Source organism: Salvelinus alpinus, chromosome 37 (assembly GCF_045679555.1).
Source record: "Salvelinus alpinus chromosome 37, SLU_Salpinus.1, whole genome shotgun sequence".
Classification (NCBI taxonomy): domain Eukaryota; kingdom Metazoa; phylum Chordata; class Actinopteri; order Salmoniformes; family Salmonidae; genus Salvelinus; species Salvelinus alpinus.
Window position 1 is genome coordinate 5,261,282 of NC_092122.1, and position 18,948 is coordinate 5,280,229.

An 18,948-nucleotide genomic window follows, 5' to 3' on the forward strand; every position below is an offset into this window, starting at 1 on the left:
CGCAACTCAAGTCGCACTGCATTATATCTGCCTCGTGCACCAATTTATGTCGTTACTCCTATGACCAGAGAAAGTGAAATATTCCTCGATATTAAAAAAGACAAGCCGCTAATAACAACAACGCAAGCTTATCGGAACACTTTGCTACTCATTTATTAAAGCTGCAGTGCTGGTTGCAGCATGAGTGGAAGTAGGAAGAACGGAAACTTTTATAATCCATAAAATGGGCAAAGTGTTGACAGGGTTGAATAACATCTTAAAACAGACAGCTCTTTGCTGTATTCGTTGTGTCGCTCTCCAGTCATGGTTGAAAACGTTTCGAAAGGCTTCTTTTTACAGTCTATGGCTCCAGGAAACTGCACAGACAAGGTGATCTGAGCCATCTGATTGCACCTATAGGCCTACCGCTGGCTATTTGATTTGCTCTCTGGGCCTGCCGGGTAGGCAGAGTTCTACTTTCAGACACATGAAATGGTTCAGAATGGGAACAATTTTGCCTTCCCGGCACTAGGTCTGCTGAATCAAGTGCACCTACCACCAACAGCTCAAAATGAAAAATAGGAATGCAAGGATTTCTCATAGTTTTTTTACAGAAATGTTTGGTGACTAGGAATGCCTTGGAGATGGCGATGGACCGGTTGTTTTTTTACCCCTTTTTTCTCCCCAATTTCGTGGTATCCAATTGGTAGTAGTTACAGTCTTGTCTCATCGCTGGCTGCAACTCCCGTACGGACTCGGGAGAGGCAAAGGTCGAGAGCCATGCGTCCTCCGAAACACAACCCAACCAAGCCGCACTGCTTCTTGACACAATGCCCATCCAACCCGGAAGCCAGCCGCACCAATGTGTCGGAGAAAACACCGTACACCTGGCGACCTGGTCAGCGTGCACTGTGCACGGCCCGCCACAGGAGTCGCTAGTGCGCGATGAGACAAGGATATCCCTGCCGGCCAAACCCTCCCTAAACCGGACGACGCTGGGCCAATTGTACGCCTCCCCATGGGCCTCCCGGTCGCGGCCGGCTGCGAGAGAGCCTGGGCTCGAACCCAGAATCTCTGGTGGCACAGCTACTTAGACCACTGCGCCACCCGGGAGGCCATGATGGACCGGTTATTAATCACTGGTCAATACCCTACTACCTAGTCACCCTCTAGGCTGCTGGGTGTGTGTGTGTGTGTGTGTGTGTGAGAATAGAGTGGCGCAGGCTGAATCAGTCGAGCGGTAAAGCAGTAGGGAGAAGGTGGTTGTTGTTGCTATGCCCATGCTGGAAAGGATGGGAGTAGAGTGGTTCTCAACCACAAATGCGATTTTACAAAAAAAACGAAACCCTAACCCTGACTTAAATGCCAAACAGCTCAGGTACTTGCACCTGGTTGGTAATTTTGACACCGTTTCCACTTATCTGTTCTAACGTGGCCATCTAGTGCTGACTGAGGGGACAAGGGAGAGGTGTTCACCTGTGCAGGTGATGACAATGTCCACTTGTCTGATCACTTCATTCAGCTTCACCAGTCTGAAGCCATCCATGCTGAACAGGGACGGGAAACAAACGCGTTACTTCCTCGTTCACCCTGCTGACATTGGCCGATCAGTTCATGTGCCAGGCTCTGATTAGCTGAACTTACCAGGCCTGCAAGGCACAGATGGGGTCGATCTCAGTGACGTACACGATGGAGCCCATGGCCTTGAGAGCAGCACAGCAGCCCTTCCCCACCTATGGATACACAAATAAAAAACACACATGGGTATAGGACTGATGGAGGCTCTACTATAGACTTGGAAGGTAAATAGTTTCCTCTGGTGGTCCATTTTGATATAATAAGGTGTTCAGATCGCCAGCAGCATCCCATCCTGCATCCCACTGCTGGCTTTCCTCTGAAGCTAAGCAGGATTGGTCCTGGTCGGTCCCTGGATGGGAGACCAGATGCTGCCGGAAGTGGTGCTGAAGGGCCAGTAGGATGCATTGGGGACATTTCCCTGTGTAGGGACCCGTCTTCCAGATGGGCTGTTAAACGGGCGTCCTGACTCTGAGGTCATTAAAGATCCCATGGCGCTTATCGTAAGAGTAAGGGTGTTAACCGTGGTGTCCTGGATAAAATTCTCAATCTGGCCCTCATACCATCACGGCCACCTAATCATCCCCAGCTTCCGTTTGGCTCATTCATCACCCTCCTCTCCCCTGTAACTCTTCCCCAGGTCGTTGCTGTAAATGAGAACGTGTTCTCAGTCAACGTACCTGGTAAAATAAGGGTTAAAAAATGAGAAGTGTACCATATACAGTAGGGCTGGGAATTGCCAGGGACCTCATGATACAACGTTAACACGATACTTAGGTGCCGATTCTATACGTATTACGATATTCCAAACATGTCTGCTGCAGAGAGACGAGAGAGCATGAGAAAGCTAGTTTTGATCAGTCAGGGTAATAAACGTGCTGAAAACACTCCATTAAAAAAGGAGAAAAACAGCAGAGTTTTGGTGCAGGTACAGCTAATGCTACCTGCAGTAGCAAAAACATTATTGTATTATTATTTTAGCGATACTTGGGAGTCAAATATCAATATAATATCGTCCACAAATAATATAGCGATATGCAACTTATAGATGTTTTCCCCCCCATCACTAATTCACAGTAGGTAAGACAGACTTACCTCTCCATATCCACACACCACCACCTGCTTGCCCCCAAACATTACATCAGTGGTCCTCTTCAGACTGGAGGGAGAGCGAAGAAACACAAATCACGAGCACTTAGCATGACAAATGTTTAAATCACCCCACAACAACGAAGCAATCTTCCTCGGTCTTTCTGCTTTGAACCGGGCATGCCGGAGTTGTCCTACCCGTCCAGGATGGATTCCCTGCAGCAGTAGAGGTTGTCAAACTTCTGCTTGGTCACAGAATCGTTGACATTCATGGCCGGGACACACAGCTTTCCCGCCTTGGACAGCTGGTACAACCTACACAGAGAGCAGCAACAAGAGGGGGGGGGACATCATTATAAAGCAGTAAAACCTGACATTACCCGTTATGGCCACTAGATGGAGACATGGCCATAGAAGATAGACCACCCACTTCGAAACAAACCCCTGACAAGGGGAAGCTTACTGGCAAAAATACTGGTTTTCTCAGTCTAGACAATGAGTCAACGTATAATGAAGTTGCGTGTGAGCAGTGATCCACCCACCGGTGTACTCCGGTGACGCTCTCCTCCACGATGCCCTTGATCTTCTTGAACATGTTGGGGTATTTCTTATAGATCCAGTGGGTCAGGTCTCCGCCGTCATCCAGGATCTGGAACGGGACACACAACGCGCGTCTTTCTGACTGATCGGGATAAAGGACGACGCCACTCACACCGCAACAAAGTCCGCTACTGAGAGATGGCGTTTGACGGGGGGACAGACACGTACCATGTTGGGCTGCCAGCCCTCCAGGTTGACGCAGCGGTCGATGCACCACCAGAAGTCGTCCTCCGACTCGCCCTTCCACGCGAACACAGAGAACCCTGAGAGAGATATGATGGGCACTGAGAGAGCCTGCGGTCGTGAAAAGAGAAAGACGCTCAAATGAAGCGGCCCGGTTCACACTCACCTCCCTCGGCCAGAGCCGCTGCCACCTCATTCTGAGTGGAGTAGATGTTACAGGCAGCCCACCTGCACTGAGCCCCCAGGGCAGTCAGCGTCTCCATCAACACCTGCGCGACACACACAGACCAGACCGCGCGCTCAGTTAAGGACACAGACCACGGAGACGTTCGTGTTCAAAGCAAAGTCCTGCCGCTGAAAGAAGTGTAAAGCTGGCTTAAGACTCGTAACAGTCAGTATGAATGTATCTGTGAGTCGTGGTTTTCTGAGCAGAAGCGGCAGACTGAGTGGACTGAGCGGTGGATGGTGGCGTGTGAGTGTGTGTGTGTGTGTAACTCACGGCTGTCTGAGCTGTGATGTGGGTGCAGCCCACTACTTTGGCTCCAGCCAGAGGCTTCTCTCCCTGGGCTCTCTTCCTCAGGGCCATGAGGGCTGGCATCTCTGTGAGGAGACAACGCAACCGACAAGTTATTTTAGACCCAACGTTACAACAACATTACTACAAAACCATCGGTCCTGTTTCAAAACTTCAAGGCATCCTTCTCCGTATAATCTTTAAAAATGTCAAATAAAAATCTTTAGCAAATTTTTTTATTCAAGTGGTTAAACGTGGGTAAATCAAAGTTAGCTGGCCAACGTGCTTTGGGAACCCTCCCAGACGGTGGAATCTTTCCCCTCTGGTTTCTGTTGCCCTGTCACCTAGACGTACAGAGCTCGGGCCGTGTGTGATACGGCCTACCGAGCCAGGGCTGAGAGGTCAGCTGTATAGCGACTTATAAAAGTTCAAAGTGTTGTAGCCCGCAGTACAGACTGCGTTAGGGCTATCTGGGGTCAGCTGTACAGACAGAGTCGGAGCCATTGCAGCTCTGGCTATGGTCTGTCTGTAGTAACATAATTGGGAGCTACGCGGGGTCAGCTGTACAGACAACGCTGGGGTTGTGTGTTGAGTAGTAGACAAGGCAATGTATGATAAGCAGTACAGACACATGGGACTGTGAGTGGTCAGTGGTGCAGTACAGACACGTGGGACTGTGAGTGGTCAGTGGTGTGTCCTGTTGTGTTTCAGCAGAGGATGGAGTGTCCCATCACGGTGTGCTCAATTGGGTATTTAGTGGGAGAGGCAGGCACCCCCCCCTGCTGTTTATCTCACAGGCTGGGAACATACGGCCACTGAGCACACAGCCCTGGAGGAGATGGGCTGTCAGCATGGCACACACAAATCCAACACAATCACACCATCAGAGAATCAGTCTCTCTCGATTGGTCTCTCACACACTTGTATGCACACACCTCGTCCCTAGCCCTAGCCCACCTTGCTCCGCGATCTCGATCTCCCTGCGTCCGAAGTCGGCCTGCTTGATGTTCTTGATGCAGAAGTCTCCGTTGCCCTTGGAGTTCTTCTGCTGCTTGTCCCGAGGAGAGGTCTCGTCGTCAGAGCTGTCCGTGTACGACGCAGCTGAAAGAGAGAGCAGGGCAGAGAGAGGGGTCAGATGACAGGACACGCGCGCGCAACATGTCTACGCACACTCAACAGCAGCACACGAGCTGCACGCACACCCACACATTATACTGCACATTCACCATGACCTCAGGATATAGAAGTTAAACTAAAAACATACGTGACAGGACCACACACTAGGCCACAATCTACTCTGACGTCCAAAACAACTGCATAGCTCACATTATGAGCTATATCTTGGGACTGAGCCCCAGGGCAGAATACACCTGCTCAGCATGGGCGTCTACATACTAGGTTCGGTTTGATCCTAGTAGAACTTGGCTAGGTGAAGTGAACATCTGTGCCTCGCATTACTCCCTTAAAAAGACCTTGGCTTGAAAAACAAGGAAAAAAAGCGGCAATGGTACTGTTTGTCCATCTTGAGACGCCATAGCCAGTGTACACTTCCTCAAAATAGTCTGAATTCGTTTAAGATAATTCAAGACATCTGTCGTTCATTTTGCCGTTTTTGCCGAGGAGATCTTAGTCACGCAGGTTGACATTAACTTTTGGTTAGATGCAGTATTTCTCAAGTGAAAAAATGTGCATGAAAACGAGTCGTATCTCGTCGAATGACAACAAACACTCAATTGAAGAATCCCTGCGGTCGACCAATCACCGACGTCGTGCGCGCGAACAAACGAAAAGAAGAAAGAAAAAAAAACTATGCTGAAGACCAATACAAAACAAAATGTCATCATAATATATCTACGAACTGTTTCGGATGGGAAGCATGCGGAGGCCTTAAGCCGAATTACAGCTCTCCCGCAGTGTGTGTGCGCTCAAGCCCCAGGGCTGGGACAATGAGGCTGGGACAATGAGGCTGGGACAGAGAGCACGTGAGAGAGAGAGAGAGAGGGGGAAAAAAGAGAGAGAGAAGGGTCAGGGGGGACCGTCGGGACTCTGACTCTGTTCCCTCTTTCTTTCTGTGGGAATAATTACAGCAACCACAGAGCTGAGGGTTACAGTACAGGGGATCAGGAAAGAGAGGGAGAGAGAAAGAGAAAGGGTTGAGAGTGGGGGGGGACAGAATGCAATGAGGTACAGTGAGAGGACAAAGAAGAAAGGAGGGAGAGAGGACTTTTGAGGCATTTGGGCGAAGCGGCCGGTGAGTGTCTGTGCGTGACATTCAAAAAGACGAGGGACAGCCAGGTAGGCTGAGAGTGACATCTCTTCACAAGTGGCAGAATGAGAGGCCAGAGTCACACCAGGGACATGGCATTTCACACTTCTCTCCTGACAAACATGTCTCCCTACCAGATTAACTCTGGTTGTAAAGCAAGGGTCACACCCTTTTTATGACACGCAGGGCTGACAGGCCCCTCCTCGTCCTACTACAGAGCCATTCCAACGCTTCAGTGGAAAATGTCACCTCTCCTCTCTCTCCCTTCCCTTTTTTTCTCCCTCTCTCTTGAAAAGGGGCCTCTAGGAGCCCTGGGAACAACCAGGAGTGTGACAACCAGGTGACCAGGACTACTAGTATAGTGGGAACGTTGCCTCTCCTCTACCTTTCTCTCACCCTTTGACTTTCTCCCACCCCCCCCTCTTGTATGGACCCCAACCTTACATATATATATTTTTTTTTTACACTGGCCTGCCTGCCTGAAAAAAAAAATACTGATCTCAAATTTTCACAAGGACATTGGTGTGTGTGTGTCTGCAAGTTATTATTCACTGGAACACAGCGTTAGAAACTAGAGAGAACACAAGCAGCTCTCTGTGGCCTGTATCGTCTCATCTTAATCCAGTTACACGTTACGGAGAACAGTCCTGCTCCCCACGTGTCTGGGAATAGACTCTTACCGTGTGATACTGGACACTGTACCTGGGCTGTGATTAGAGTTAGGCACAGGGGGTGTCGGGGGGCTCGTGAGTGTGTCAGGTGTGTGTGTGTGTGTGTGTGTATATTCTCGGTACCTGAGCCGTAGCTGTCTGTGGAGGACTGGGAGATGGATCGGGACAGAGAGCGGCGGCCGATTTTGGTGGGACGTTTGTTGAACTCTTGTTTCTGGTCCGCAAACTGGATCTGCTGGCAGAGAGGGAGGAATGAGACCACAACGCCCACACAGGCACCAATGTCCAACCTCCAACACCCAGTCCAAAACAAAAACTCCTTCCCTGATAAGACTTTTTCCCTTGTTGGGCCCCTTGTACATCTTAAAAGGTATCAGATGGGCATATCCTAAGCAATGAGATAACCGTAGCACTCAAGGCTATGCAGAGTTTCCACATCAGGTTCTGTAAGATCTATAAAGGGGTGTGGGGGCATCAAGTGTCCATGGGTTAGGGGCTAGTGATTGATTTAGCACAACAGTTCATCCCTAAGGTGAAATGAGCCTAGTCAGCTCACCACGAGACTCTATTTACAGTGAACAACCACTGGTTAAAAATCGCAGATTTATCTGCAGTAGCATTATGTAAGACCTACATGGCCAGAGCCAGGGAGGCAGCTTTGGTTAGGATGGAATACGCTGCTGGTAATATTGATGGATTACTTACTGGTGCCATATAACCGGCAACAAGGACACAACTTAAATGGAAAAATCGAATAAAATGATGTGACCGTGATAAAACGGGATGTAAAAAAAGATATGAATCTCTGTGGCGTAGAGCGGTATTATTGAATGATTATTTAACGCTGTACAAATATGTTCAAAATCACTACAAATATGATCCCGGGACATTTCAAGATAAAAATAGCAGTTTTAAAGCACCAAAATAATTGAAAATCTTAACTACATTAACAGATTTTTTTTTCTTTAATCCTATCCGGTTTTCCAACCACCTGGACTACACTGCAATGCGTGCAAACACTCAACTTCTCATTCCAGAGTGCAAAGCAAAGCGTAAACAGTCGAATGAGTGTGTGCACGCACAAAACGCTGACACAGGACACAGTCACGCCGAAATAAGCCCACGGAGTGTCTGACGCACATCCAGAGTACGAGACGCGTCTGTTCACCTCTCTATACAGGAACTACGGCGTGACTACTGGAAGAGAGAGAGGGAGTGGGAGTGACTCATGGTTGTGCAATCTGCAATTTCACACTACCAACCAGACAGATTGATTCTGAGTCACGGGGTAGACAAAGGTCTTGCATACTCACGATAGAGAGTCATTTTTTTTCTTCTTCAAAGTATCCACTTGGTTCCCTCATCATGGATTCCTTCCCCTTCACTCAGAGGGAGAAGCATGGCTGGTGCTAATGCTTTTTAATTGGATCCCCATTAGCTGTTGCAGAAGCAGCAGATACTCTTCCTGGGTCCACACATGGCATTTATTCCACTCTCATTACAACCATGCAGGGTACTGACCCAATGTATACACACAGTCCTCAAACATCTCTCTCTCTCTCCTTCTCCCTTACACACCCACAACACAGTGCTCGGACACAAGTCTGCGTCTGCCAACAAAATAAATGCAGAACGAGTGGGAAAAGTCACCGGCAATGAGGCCCAAGACAATGAGATCCACAAATGCCTGTACACATAAATACGTAGATTGAATTTCATTCAGCTTCTACCGAAGCTTGTCAAGTCCCAGCCTAATCCATCCTCCTCCTCCCGTCTTACCTTTCTCCTACTGGGTTCACCTCCACTGTCTTCATCCTTCTTCTTCGACAACATGACTCGGTGGACTGCTGTGAGGTGAGAAACTGTGTTTGGACTAGAGGGGGTGGGTCTGGAAAACTAGCAGTTGTGGGCCTGGTCCATTTATACCCTCTCTTTACCCATGCGGCTTTACCCCCCCGATCCAGCCCTAACTGGTCCGGACTGTCACCCATGTGCTGTGCCTCAGAAACAATGCAGAATTGTTCCCCACTTTTGTTTTTCCTCTCCTCTCTCTACTTGTTTAATTGTTAATTGTTCACAGGCTGGATTGGATTGGGGATTCTTTATCACGGCCAACAACTCTGTGACCCTGAATGGCTCTTGGCTGGGGGACTATTGAGGTCATCCATAGTAGACCGGTGGACCCAGGGAGAAATGGTAGGAAGGAGGATTGCAGAGCTGTATTTTGAGGCGGTGTTACCTCAGAATCAGGGGGATCAGGACAGTGGGTTCTGCCACCACTGGGACAGACAATAGAGACGTTGTGTAAGTGATTAGGCCCATTCTGTTTGTGTGAGACCAAGGCTGCTGAACTAGAAAATATTGTAGACTAGAAGAAATAGACGCACAGGATCTCTATGGTGGCAGTTTACAACAACCAACGCCCACTTGCCCAGCAGTGAGGGATCACATATCAAAGTTTTGGCTTCATTTCTTACAAAATATTTGAATCCGTTACATGTTTTAATCAAAGTTCAAACCAAAAGGTCAACGAGGGGCATCAGGAAACTGATTTCAAACTTGGCCATCCGACTTAGTCCTTACGCCAGATCGTCATGCTAGTGCGTGAAGGACACGGACTGCTTGGACATGTGCCTCCTGACCTTACGAGTGTCCGGAGCAAACTTCTCTGCGACAGCCGACGCACACGACCATGGCATCTGGGTCTAAGAGGTTTCATAGGGCAGGAGGAGAGGACCCAGGGTCAGTAAACAAGGCATTGATCCAACAGTCTTAAATCAAGGCTTTAGCCCTGTGCGATCAGACACACTGGCTGACTGATGACACATTCCAGGAGAGTAACTAACTGTGTTGGTTATCAATAGGAGATAGAATGCCAAGAACGAAGAACGCGACAATTGATCATCTCCATTTCGTAATATGGTGTTAAGACTAGGTCAGCACCAGAATAAAAAGGGAGGCTGACATCACTCATTCATATATCTTTATGTACATATTCTTTTATCCCTTTACACTTGTGTGTATAAGGTAGTAGTTGTGGAATTGTTAGGTTAGATTACTCGTTGGTTATTACTGCATTGTCGGAACTAGAAGCACAAACATTTCGCTACACTCGCATTATCTGCTAACCATATGTATGTGACAAATAAAATTTGATTTGACATGCATGATCACTGTTCGTACATTCAATGAATGCATGAGCAACCACAGGATTATGAATGAGTTCCATTCAGAATGCTGACGTCCATCCACCACAACATTGAGGAGAATGTTGTTATTGCAGAGAACGTGAACGGATGTTACGCTCCGCAAATCAACTCGTTTCCTCAAATGACCATACGTCGCTCTAAAAGCCTATTCACGCTTGATCCGAAAATTTGGTTGGCGGCTTCGTACGGAGGGTGTGATGTAATTGCGGAGCCTCCGGACGCACGCAGAGGCCAAATCAATCTCCGTACCGCGTCGCCGCCCGCCTCTCAAAATGTTGTAACAACGCGGAGGCCTTCGTATAGCTCCGCATTGACATGATTGGTTAGCGGTAGGTGGGGGGCGGTACGCCCTGTGTGAACACAAACTCACTTCCTTGACAACTACCTCCACAATAGCTCTGCTCTGCTCAACTAAGCACGAGAAGTATGAAAGCCCTGACGTCTGCGGAGGCTGCGTCGCAGTAAATGTTGTATGGCCACTTCAGATGACGGCTTGACCACGCAGAGCCATTAAAAGGCAGGCCTGCGTGCACAGTGCTCACAGCTGCATGCATAGCATTAGCTAACATGTGAGCGAGAGATGATGGTTATGCAAGAAAGACAGGGAGGGAGAACCACAGATTTCTAGCAGGGTACAGGGTAAACTGCCTGCCCTATAGCAGCATTCTGGCCCGGCACTAGGATTACCTAACCTGGTTAAACCAGACTGAACGCTGTGCCCACCATTGTAGTGAACAGGGGAACGCAGGGAAAACAGTTTGGATGCCAGGCTAAGGATTATCAGCAAAGCATGATGAATGAGCTACCGTTCTAGAAAACTGGTTAGCCTACATTTCCTGCCGAACAGTAACACACACGGATCACAGAGCAGAGGGAGGAGATGTTTAAACAGATTACAGGAAAATATTATTGACTGTAGTCAGGAAGACCATTCATCTTGATCACCGACAAGAGAGCAACCGTGTGGATCTCTCTCCAATGCGGCTAAGGCAATGCCTCATAGCCAGGCCTAATTGTCCACATTAGTGCATGAAATGAATACATCGGATTCATCCTTTTCTATACCACCAGTAATGACTGAAGCAGGATTGGGCTGGGCCATTCCCGCATCCGGGGTGAGACAGGGCAGAGATCAAAGTCTTGTGGCGCACCACCAATGCTGCATAGTAGTGAATACTAGCCTTCTCTCTCCCTGCAACCTACTGAAGTCTGCATTAACGGTATTAACCTTGCCGCACTGCACAGCACCCCAGCACATAATATAGACATTATTATGCATGTTCAGTGATTGCGAGGCTAATGAGATGTAAATAATAGATGCTAACCCAACACACTGTCACCTCTCAATGGAGCTGGGCATGGCTAGTTGACTGTAGCCTAGAGAGGAACCAGGTCAATGTTGGCCAGCCAGCCAGGCAGAATCACAGGCACACCCATGACCCAAACGACCATCCCGTGCCACATTTACAGTGTCTGGGGAGGACAGGTGCCAGGTGCCCCCTCAGCCCGGACAGAGGTATCTGCAGTGGTAAGGCGGGCTTTTGGTAGTTGTGTAACGTGACTGACTGGCCAAGACCACCAAAGGTGAGGTCTCATTATGCAATAAGGCCCGAGGAAGTGTGCTATATGGCTAAGGGCTGTTCTTAGGCATGAAGCAACGCGGAGTGCCTGGATACAGCCCTTAGCCGGGGTATATTGGCCATATACGTTAAACCCCCAAGGTGCCTTATTGCTATTATAAACTGGTTACCAATGCAATTAGAACAGTAAAAATACATCTGTTTTCATACCCATGGTATACGGTCTGATATACCACGGCTTTCAGCCAATAAGAACTCAGGGCTGGAACCACCCGGTTTATAATTGTGGTTAAATACTTTATTATTATTATTGTGCTCTAGTCAAATATATATATATTCAGTGGCCAGTTTATCAGATACACCCATCTAGTACTGGTTCGGACCCCCTGTAGCAATGAACGGATGCACCTGGTCAGCAACAATGTTCAGATATGCTGTGGCTTTCAAACGTTGCTCAATTGGTATCAAGGGACCTAACGTGTGCAAGGGGAAAAAAACTCCCCACACCATTACACCACCACCACTAGCCTGAACCGTTGACACCAGGCAGGATGGGGCCATGGACTCATGCTGCTTACGCCAAATCTTGCCGTGACGTAACAGGAACTCGTCAGACCAGGCAATGTTTCTCCACTCCTCAAATTGTCCAGTGTTGGGGATCGCGTGCCCACTGGAGACACTTCTTGTTTTTAGCTGATAGGAGTGGAACCCGGTGTGGTCATCTGCTGCAAAACCCATCCGTGACAAGGACCGACGAGTTGTGCGTTCCGAGATGCCGTTCTGCACACCACTGTTGTACTGCGTCGTTATTTGTCTGTTTGTGGCCCTCCTGTTAGCTTGCACGATTCTTGCCATTCTCCTTCGACTTCTCTCACCAACGAGCTGTTTTGGCCCACAGGACTGCCGCTGACTGGGTGGTTTTTGTTTGTCTCACCATTCTCGGTAAACCCTGGACACTGTCGTGTGTGAAAAGCCCAGTAGGCCGGCGGTTTCTGAGATACTGGAACCGGCGCACCTGGCACCGACGATCATACCTCGCTCAAAGTAGCTCAGGTCACTTGTTTTGCCCATTCTAATGTTCAATCGAACAGTAACCGAATGCCTCCGATGCCTGTTTTATATAGCAAGCTACGGCCACGTGACTGTCTGTAGGAGCAAACCATTTTTGTGAATGGTGTACCTAATAAATTGGCCACAGAGAGTATATTAGTCATATTACTATAGTAGTATCCTGAGGCCGGCATATGTGTGTTTGCTCCAGGCCCAGCCTCACTAGGGTCGGCTGCAGGGTAAGCTGTTCCAGGGCGAAGCCACAGAGCTGAGTGATACCCACTAAGCAACCAGCCACCATGGGGTCAATCTCTGGAAAGAGTTCCAGGAGAACAGCGAGAAGAGGCTTCAAACAGCACAAAGCAATAGGCTACAGTCATGAGGAAAATAAACAGGCACAGATGTGATCAGATCTGATACTGTGGAATCGCACCAGGCAGAGTCCATGGTTCAACAGAGAGAATGAAAACAAGACATGGAGGGAGGTGCTGGAGACACATGGGACCAGTACAGGCCTGGGAGGATGATAAAGTGGGTGGGGGTTATATCCTGCCTGTTTGGCCCTGTCCGGGGGTATCATCGAATGGGGCCACAGTGTCTCCTGACCCCTCCTGTCTCAGCCTCCAGTATTTATGCTACAGTAGTTTGTGTGTCGGGGGGGCTAGGGTCAGCCTGTTATTTCTGGGGTATTTCTCCTGTCTTATCTGGTGTCCTGTGTGAATTTAAGTATGCTCTCTCTAATTCTTTCTTTCTCTCTCTCGGAGGACGTGAGCCCTAGGACCATTCCTCAGGACTACCTGGCATGATGACTCCTTGCTGTCCCGAGTGCACATGGCCGTGCTGCTGCTCCAGTTTCAACTGTTCTGCCTGCGGCTATGGAACCCTGACCTGTTCACCGGACGTGCTACCTGTCCCAGACCTGCTGTTTTCAACTCTCTAGACAGCAGGAGTGGTAGAGATACTCTGAATGATCGGCTATGAAAAGCCAACTGACATTTACTCCTGAGGTGCTGACCTGTTGCACCCTCGACAACTACTGTGATTATTATTATTTGACCATGCTGGTCATTTATGAACATTTGAACATCTTGGCCCTGTTCTGTTATTATCTCCACCCGGCACAGCCAGAAGAGGACTGGCCACCCCTCATAGCCTGGTTCCTCTCTAGGTTTTGTAGTAGTAACATAAGGCAACTGGATGCTAATGGTAGAAGAGACATATAGTCTGACAATTCCAATAAGACACATACTAGAGAAATATGCCTAAGACAATTGGACACATTAATGAAAGGGGGAGACACATGGTCTGCTGACCTGACACACTAATGATAAAAAGGACCCATAGTCAGCTCCTTCTAAAAAGAAGGCGTATAGTACAGAATCTGCTGATTCCAATAAAGGCAAACTGAACAAAGAGTACATTGACACATTATGCTGACACACTAAAGATAGAGGGATCCATAGTCAGCTGCTTCTAAACAGAGGTTTATAAGACAGAATCTGCTGATTCCAATAAAGGCAAACAAAACAAAGAGTACATTGACACATTATGCTGACACACTAGGATGGAGGGTCCGGCCACCATTGTAGTCTAGCTGAGAGCAGATGTGGGCGTTATTGGGCGTGAACAAGCGGGAAGCTTGAACTAGAGGATAGTGGTGGCGAATGACTTGAGAAGGGAGACTTCATTTGCATAAGGGATGGACATAGTGCTATGTGTGTATAAATATAGGAGCTAAGGCTCTGGGAGAGGGGGGTTCCGCGGTGGGTGTTCCGCGGTGTGTGTGCCGCGGGGTGTGTTCCGCGGACATTCCAGATTGTGATACAATTTGTATTAAAAATCTTATTTGAGTTCACAAAGTTCTTGTAAGAGTTATATTTGAAGTGATTTTCTACGACATAATTGGCGAGCTTGCCAGGAGCTGATAGGGACTGGGACGTTCTTGGCTGATGATGGGTTCTTTGGACAATCTAAACAAACAGAGGTGGCCGCCCAACTAGACGGTAAGCAAGTTCTTACAATAGTTGAAATGTTTGTGTAAGATTGCTCCAGAGATACTGTCTCAGCGAGAGGAGCGCCACGTAAGTCTCTCCTTCAAATTTCCTAAAATGAAACCAGTAAATACAAAAGAACTTTTAAATTCAATGAATTTGCATGTATGTGTAATTTGGGGAATGGTATTAAATGTAAATGTATGCGCATGTATAGAGACTGAGTGAATAGGTGCTGTGAACTTTGCTTGTGTTAGATGTAGAGTGAGCATGCATGCGCTCGTTCAGATCAGACCGTTCGAATGTGTAGCTTAAATGATGCGGTTGTTTGCGCATCTGGCTGAGATGGCTGGTTAACATTTTTGAAAGGAAAGGTCTGCTTGGGTGGGATATTCACAGCGCGGCAGAAGGGTCTGTTGGTGAATATTTAGTAGTTAAATTAATATTTCATGGTTACCGCTTTGAAAGAAGGACTGAACGGATGAAATATTTAGAAGGCAGGAAAAACGTTAGCCCGATTGTGCGGCGTTCAACTGCAAAAGTAGCTTATACAGTCAAAGCATAAAACAGTAGGTTGTAGGAAAACGTTAGCCCGATTGTGCGGCGTTCAACTGCAAAAGTAGCTTATACAGTCAAAGCATAAAACAGTAGGTTGTAGGAAAACGTTAGCCCGATTGTGCGGCGTTCAACTGCAAAAGTAGCTTATACAGTCAAAGCATAAAACAGTAGGTTGTAGGAAAACGTTGGCCCGATTGTGCGGCGTTCAACTGCAAAAGTAACTTATACGGTCAAAACATAAATCAGTAGTTAAATAAATATTCATAGTTTCCGCTCTGAAAGGAAGATTGTATGGGTGAAGTAGTAGGTGCAGGAAAAACGTTGGCCCGATTGTGCGGCGTTCAAATGCAAAAGAAATCCTGCGAATAAAAAACCGCTCTGTCTAGCTACCAGGGTTTGGTAATTCAGTAGGTCATGCCACAATACTACTCTAAGAATAGAAGAAAAGATAAGTATTGGGGGTTGAATAGGATATGAAGACAAGCTGATCCGATTAGACAGTAGTCTCGTCATATTGTAGAAGTCTAGGCTTATGTAGAAGGAAGTGAATTAAGTCAATAAAGAAAGACTGAGTTGTTTTGAGGTAAAAACAAAGGGATTGAATGAACGGATGAAACATAAAAGGATGAATGATAATGTTGTAAGAAATGAGTAGATCTGTGTAAAAATAGAAGATTAGGAAGGAAAGACGAGTTGTGTGTGTATGTAGGCAGAACGTCCAGGAGAGGGAGCGCGCAGCTCTCCTGTGACAGAGTAGAGTTGATGCTGTAGTATTCAGAAATAATGTATGTACTGTATAGAGTAGGCTTCGATAAAAGAAATTAAGTGATGTGACAAATGAATTATTAATTGGAAAGGAGATTGGCTCTAACTCGGAAAAATAGTAAATAAAAGGTGTAGAAATACATGGGAGTATTTAGGAAAAATAAATAAATAAATAGTCGCATGGGACCAAAATGTGAAGCTCGATTTGTAGGCGTTCTGATGTCAACATTCTATCATCAGAAAATACATTGCGATGAGGTTGTGTGTGTGGTTCCTCTAGTCCTCGCAGACGTGCGGGTGATTGGCAGAACTATTGACAAGATCTAAGAACCAATAAGAAAATAGCTCTCTGTTCTGGATATAGGTATATCGGGTAGTGTACATTAGAACTTAGTGCGGTAGTAGGAAATGCCGCTATACAAGAGTTTATTTCCTTGTCAAAATAACAAACAACTAATTGGTTTGAGGTTAGTGAGAATGGAATTTTTTACTTGTCGGTGTATAGTCTCTGAGCGAACAATGAGTGTTTCATAGAGATTACAGTTTATATGTGGTCAAGAAGAAGTATTGGATCACGTTTGACATCTAGTAAAATAACGATGGAATTTTAATTGTTAGACATTCTATACCACAATTCTCTGGAACTGTTAAAGACGCTTTAGAATAAAATCTATGGATAAGTAAAATTATTGGTTTGCTGACTAAAAGGTAACGTTGTGAATATTAACAATATGTACACTTTCTTTTCCAGAAAGAATAAGGGAAAAAAAGGGTTTTTTAATCTTCTCTGGTCAACAATGTCATTGGAGACTGCATTACTGTGGAAAGCAGTTAATTAAAGTCAGCCGCTTTAAAAATAAAAATATGTGGATAAGGCTAAAACATGGAGTTCTGGATGAGTGAGTCCAGTCCCTTTGCGATTATTGGCTTATGATTTACTACTAAGTGCACCATGTACTGGGAATGAATATACATTAGTAGGTTTATTGGAAGGGTTTTTTCCAATTCAGTTTCAAATTGGGTATGCAAAAGGATGAACATGTTTTTGAAAAATGTATTTAAGTTGCTCCTAAAGAAAGGGGGAGTGGAAACATATTAATGGTCTCAAAATGCCCTGAATCCTAGGAATTTCTTGTGAAAGACTGATCACCTTTTACTAGAAATTGTTGGAACAGGTGGGATATACTTATAAAATGTTTAAGACACCAGACTCTATTCAAACTGTATAATTACTTTGAAAATCTATTATGTCCCTGGGAAAATTATGAAGAGTTGTACCCTTAAATTGACTAAGTTATTCGGAATAGGTTTATTTTTGTTTTTTTGATATAACATGTGTTCATAGGTAAAATTATCAGTTCCTTGGGGTTATGGTCTCTGGGTAAATACACAAATGTGCTTTGTTCATTCTGCATATAAAAAGTGATGTAGGTTACTCCGGGGGGTTTATTGGAGTGTGGGTTTCTGTGTGGGTTTTGTTGATGGATACATCATCTGTAATTCATCTGAGAGATCACCAGTAGAATAAGGGAGTTGTCATGAAAGGTGACGTCAGAATGCTTTAGGGCATGGGAGAGAATATCACCACTAGTGGGTGTGGAGCTCATACCCGCCCTAATCGACTGAATAGTGAGGGACAACTGTGTCTGATGACCTGTGAACTGTAACAAATAATAGACATGTTGAAATGATATGGGCCAGGGTGTATTATGAATTAAAGGAATTGGGGTATTGAACTTTTATTACCAGGCCACTCATGTAAGAAAAACTGAGACAAAAGGGCTATTGGGAAAATAGATAATACTGGTAATAAAAGTGTTTAGTTTAAATGTTAATTATTAAAGGGATGATGTGTATTGAATTGATCAGGTCAAATTTGAGTTAAAGTAAACACTAAGGATTGTTATCCTGAATATTGGGTTGGTAAATGTATAAACAATAAACATAACTGTTTAGTTATTTAGATATAGCACTGTTTGAATTTAATAGGCCTAGGGCCGCTCTGGAATCTAATCCTGGGACAAGGAGGTTGACAAAACTTCCAGAATATTTGATTATCGGTTTTTTGTTTCTTTTGTTTTCTAATGTCATTGGAATTGTAATGATAAATTGTATTGTTTGATTGACTATAAAGGTAGTCTGTTGTGCGATGATACCCAAGAATGTAGAAGAAAGAGACCAACAATAACATTGGCATAGATTGAAAAAGGCTGGACGTTTTCCCCAGGTTTAATTACATTACAAATAGTGGTAATATTGCAACTGTGCAATTATTGTAATTTCTTTTTCTCTTTTTCTCGTTTGGTCAATTTATTTGTGTTTTGAGGAACATAAGGTTGTGAATATGTTCCTAAGGGGGGACTGATATCTATTTTAAATTGATTAGAAAAGATTTGAGAATGTTTTAAGAATGTATTTTACAGCAGTTGCTGTAGGGACCATCATTTGATTATCATTATGAATATTTCTGTGGTAGGAGGCCAGGTATTTGAGGCAGAATGGTTACATAGGGCTATTATTAAAACTTAAGATTTAGTGATCTTGCTAATGTTGTCAGGAAATAACCCATGTGTTAGTGTGTATGTCCTCAGGAAAAAACAGCCAGAAATGGAAGGGCTTGGGCTGCATTCTGGAGACTGAGTGTACATCAAGATACACCAGGCTGGTGGTATACTTCTTACAACACTGCAGTGGTAAAGTTCTTTATGTCTCTCTTTGGTGGGTGCATAAGTCTCACGAGAAGTAAGGTCCAGCTGAATAATGGGTGGAGCTTGAAAACACCATGACAGAGGATGTGGAATCAGAGAGAGAAAGAGAGAGAGATTAGATTCCACTATAGACATACTGGGTTGAGTTTGGAGGCTACATGTTTTATTTTTAATACATCATGTGAAAGAGAATGGATGATAGGATATTAT

At 45.8% G+C, this 18,948-nt stretch overlaps 1 protein-coding gene across 3 annotated transcripts in view; it reads right to left on the reverse strand.

Annotated features, from left to right (window-relative positions):
• The window catches only part of LOC139565848 (putative adenosylhomocysteinase 3), a 50,942-nt gene that overhangs the window by 8,597 nt on the left and 23,397 nt on the right, over positions 1 to 18,948 (reverse strand). For 2 of the 3 annotated variants that reach the window (XM_071386465.1, XM_071386464.1), the window contains exons 2-11: positions 7,001 to 7,109; positions 4,898 to 5,041; positions 3,926 to 4,026; positions 3,593 to 3,695; positions 3,412 to 3,506; positions 3,186 to 3,292; positions 2,842 to 2,958; positions 2,650 to 2,713; positions 1,624 to 1,712; positions 1,456 to 1,526 (exon numbers count right to left, since the gene is read on the reverse strand). In XM_071386465.1, the coding sequence (XP_071242566.1) occupies positions 1,456 to 1,526; positions 1,624 to 1,712; positions 2,650 to 2,713; positions 2,842 to 2,958; positions 3,186 to 3,292; positions 3,412 to 3,506; positions 3,593 to 3,695; positions 3,926 to 4,026; positions 4,898 to 5,041; positions 7,001 to 7,109 (1,000 nt within the window). Of the gene's footprint in view, positions 1 to 1,455; positions 1,527 to 1,623; positions 1,713 to 2,649; positions 2,714 to 2,841; positions 2,959 to 3,185; positions 3,293 to 3,411; positions 3,507 to 3,592; positions 3,696 to 3,925; positions 4,027 to 4,897; positions 5,042 to 7,000; positions 7,110 to 8,656; positions 8,779 to 18,948 lie in introns of those variants that run through there. The other variant, XM_071386466.1, reaches the window with a different exon arrangement.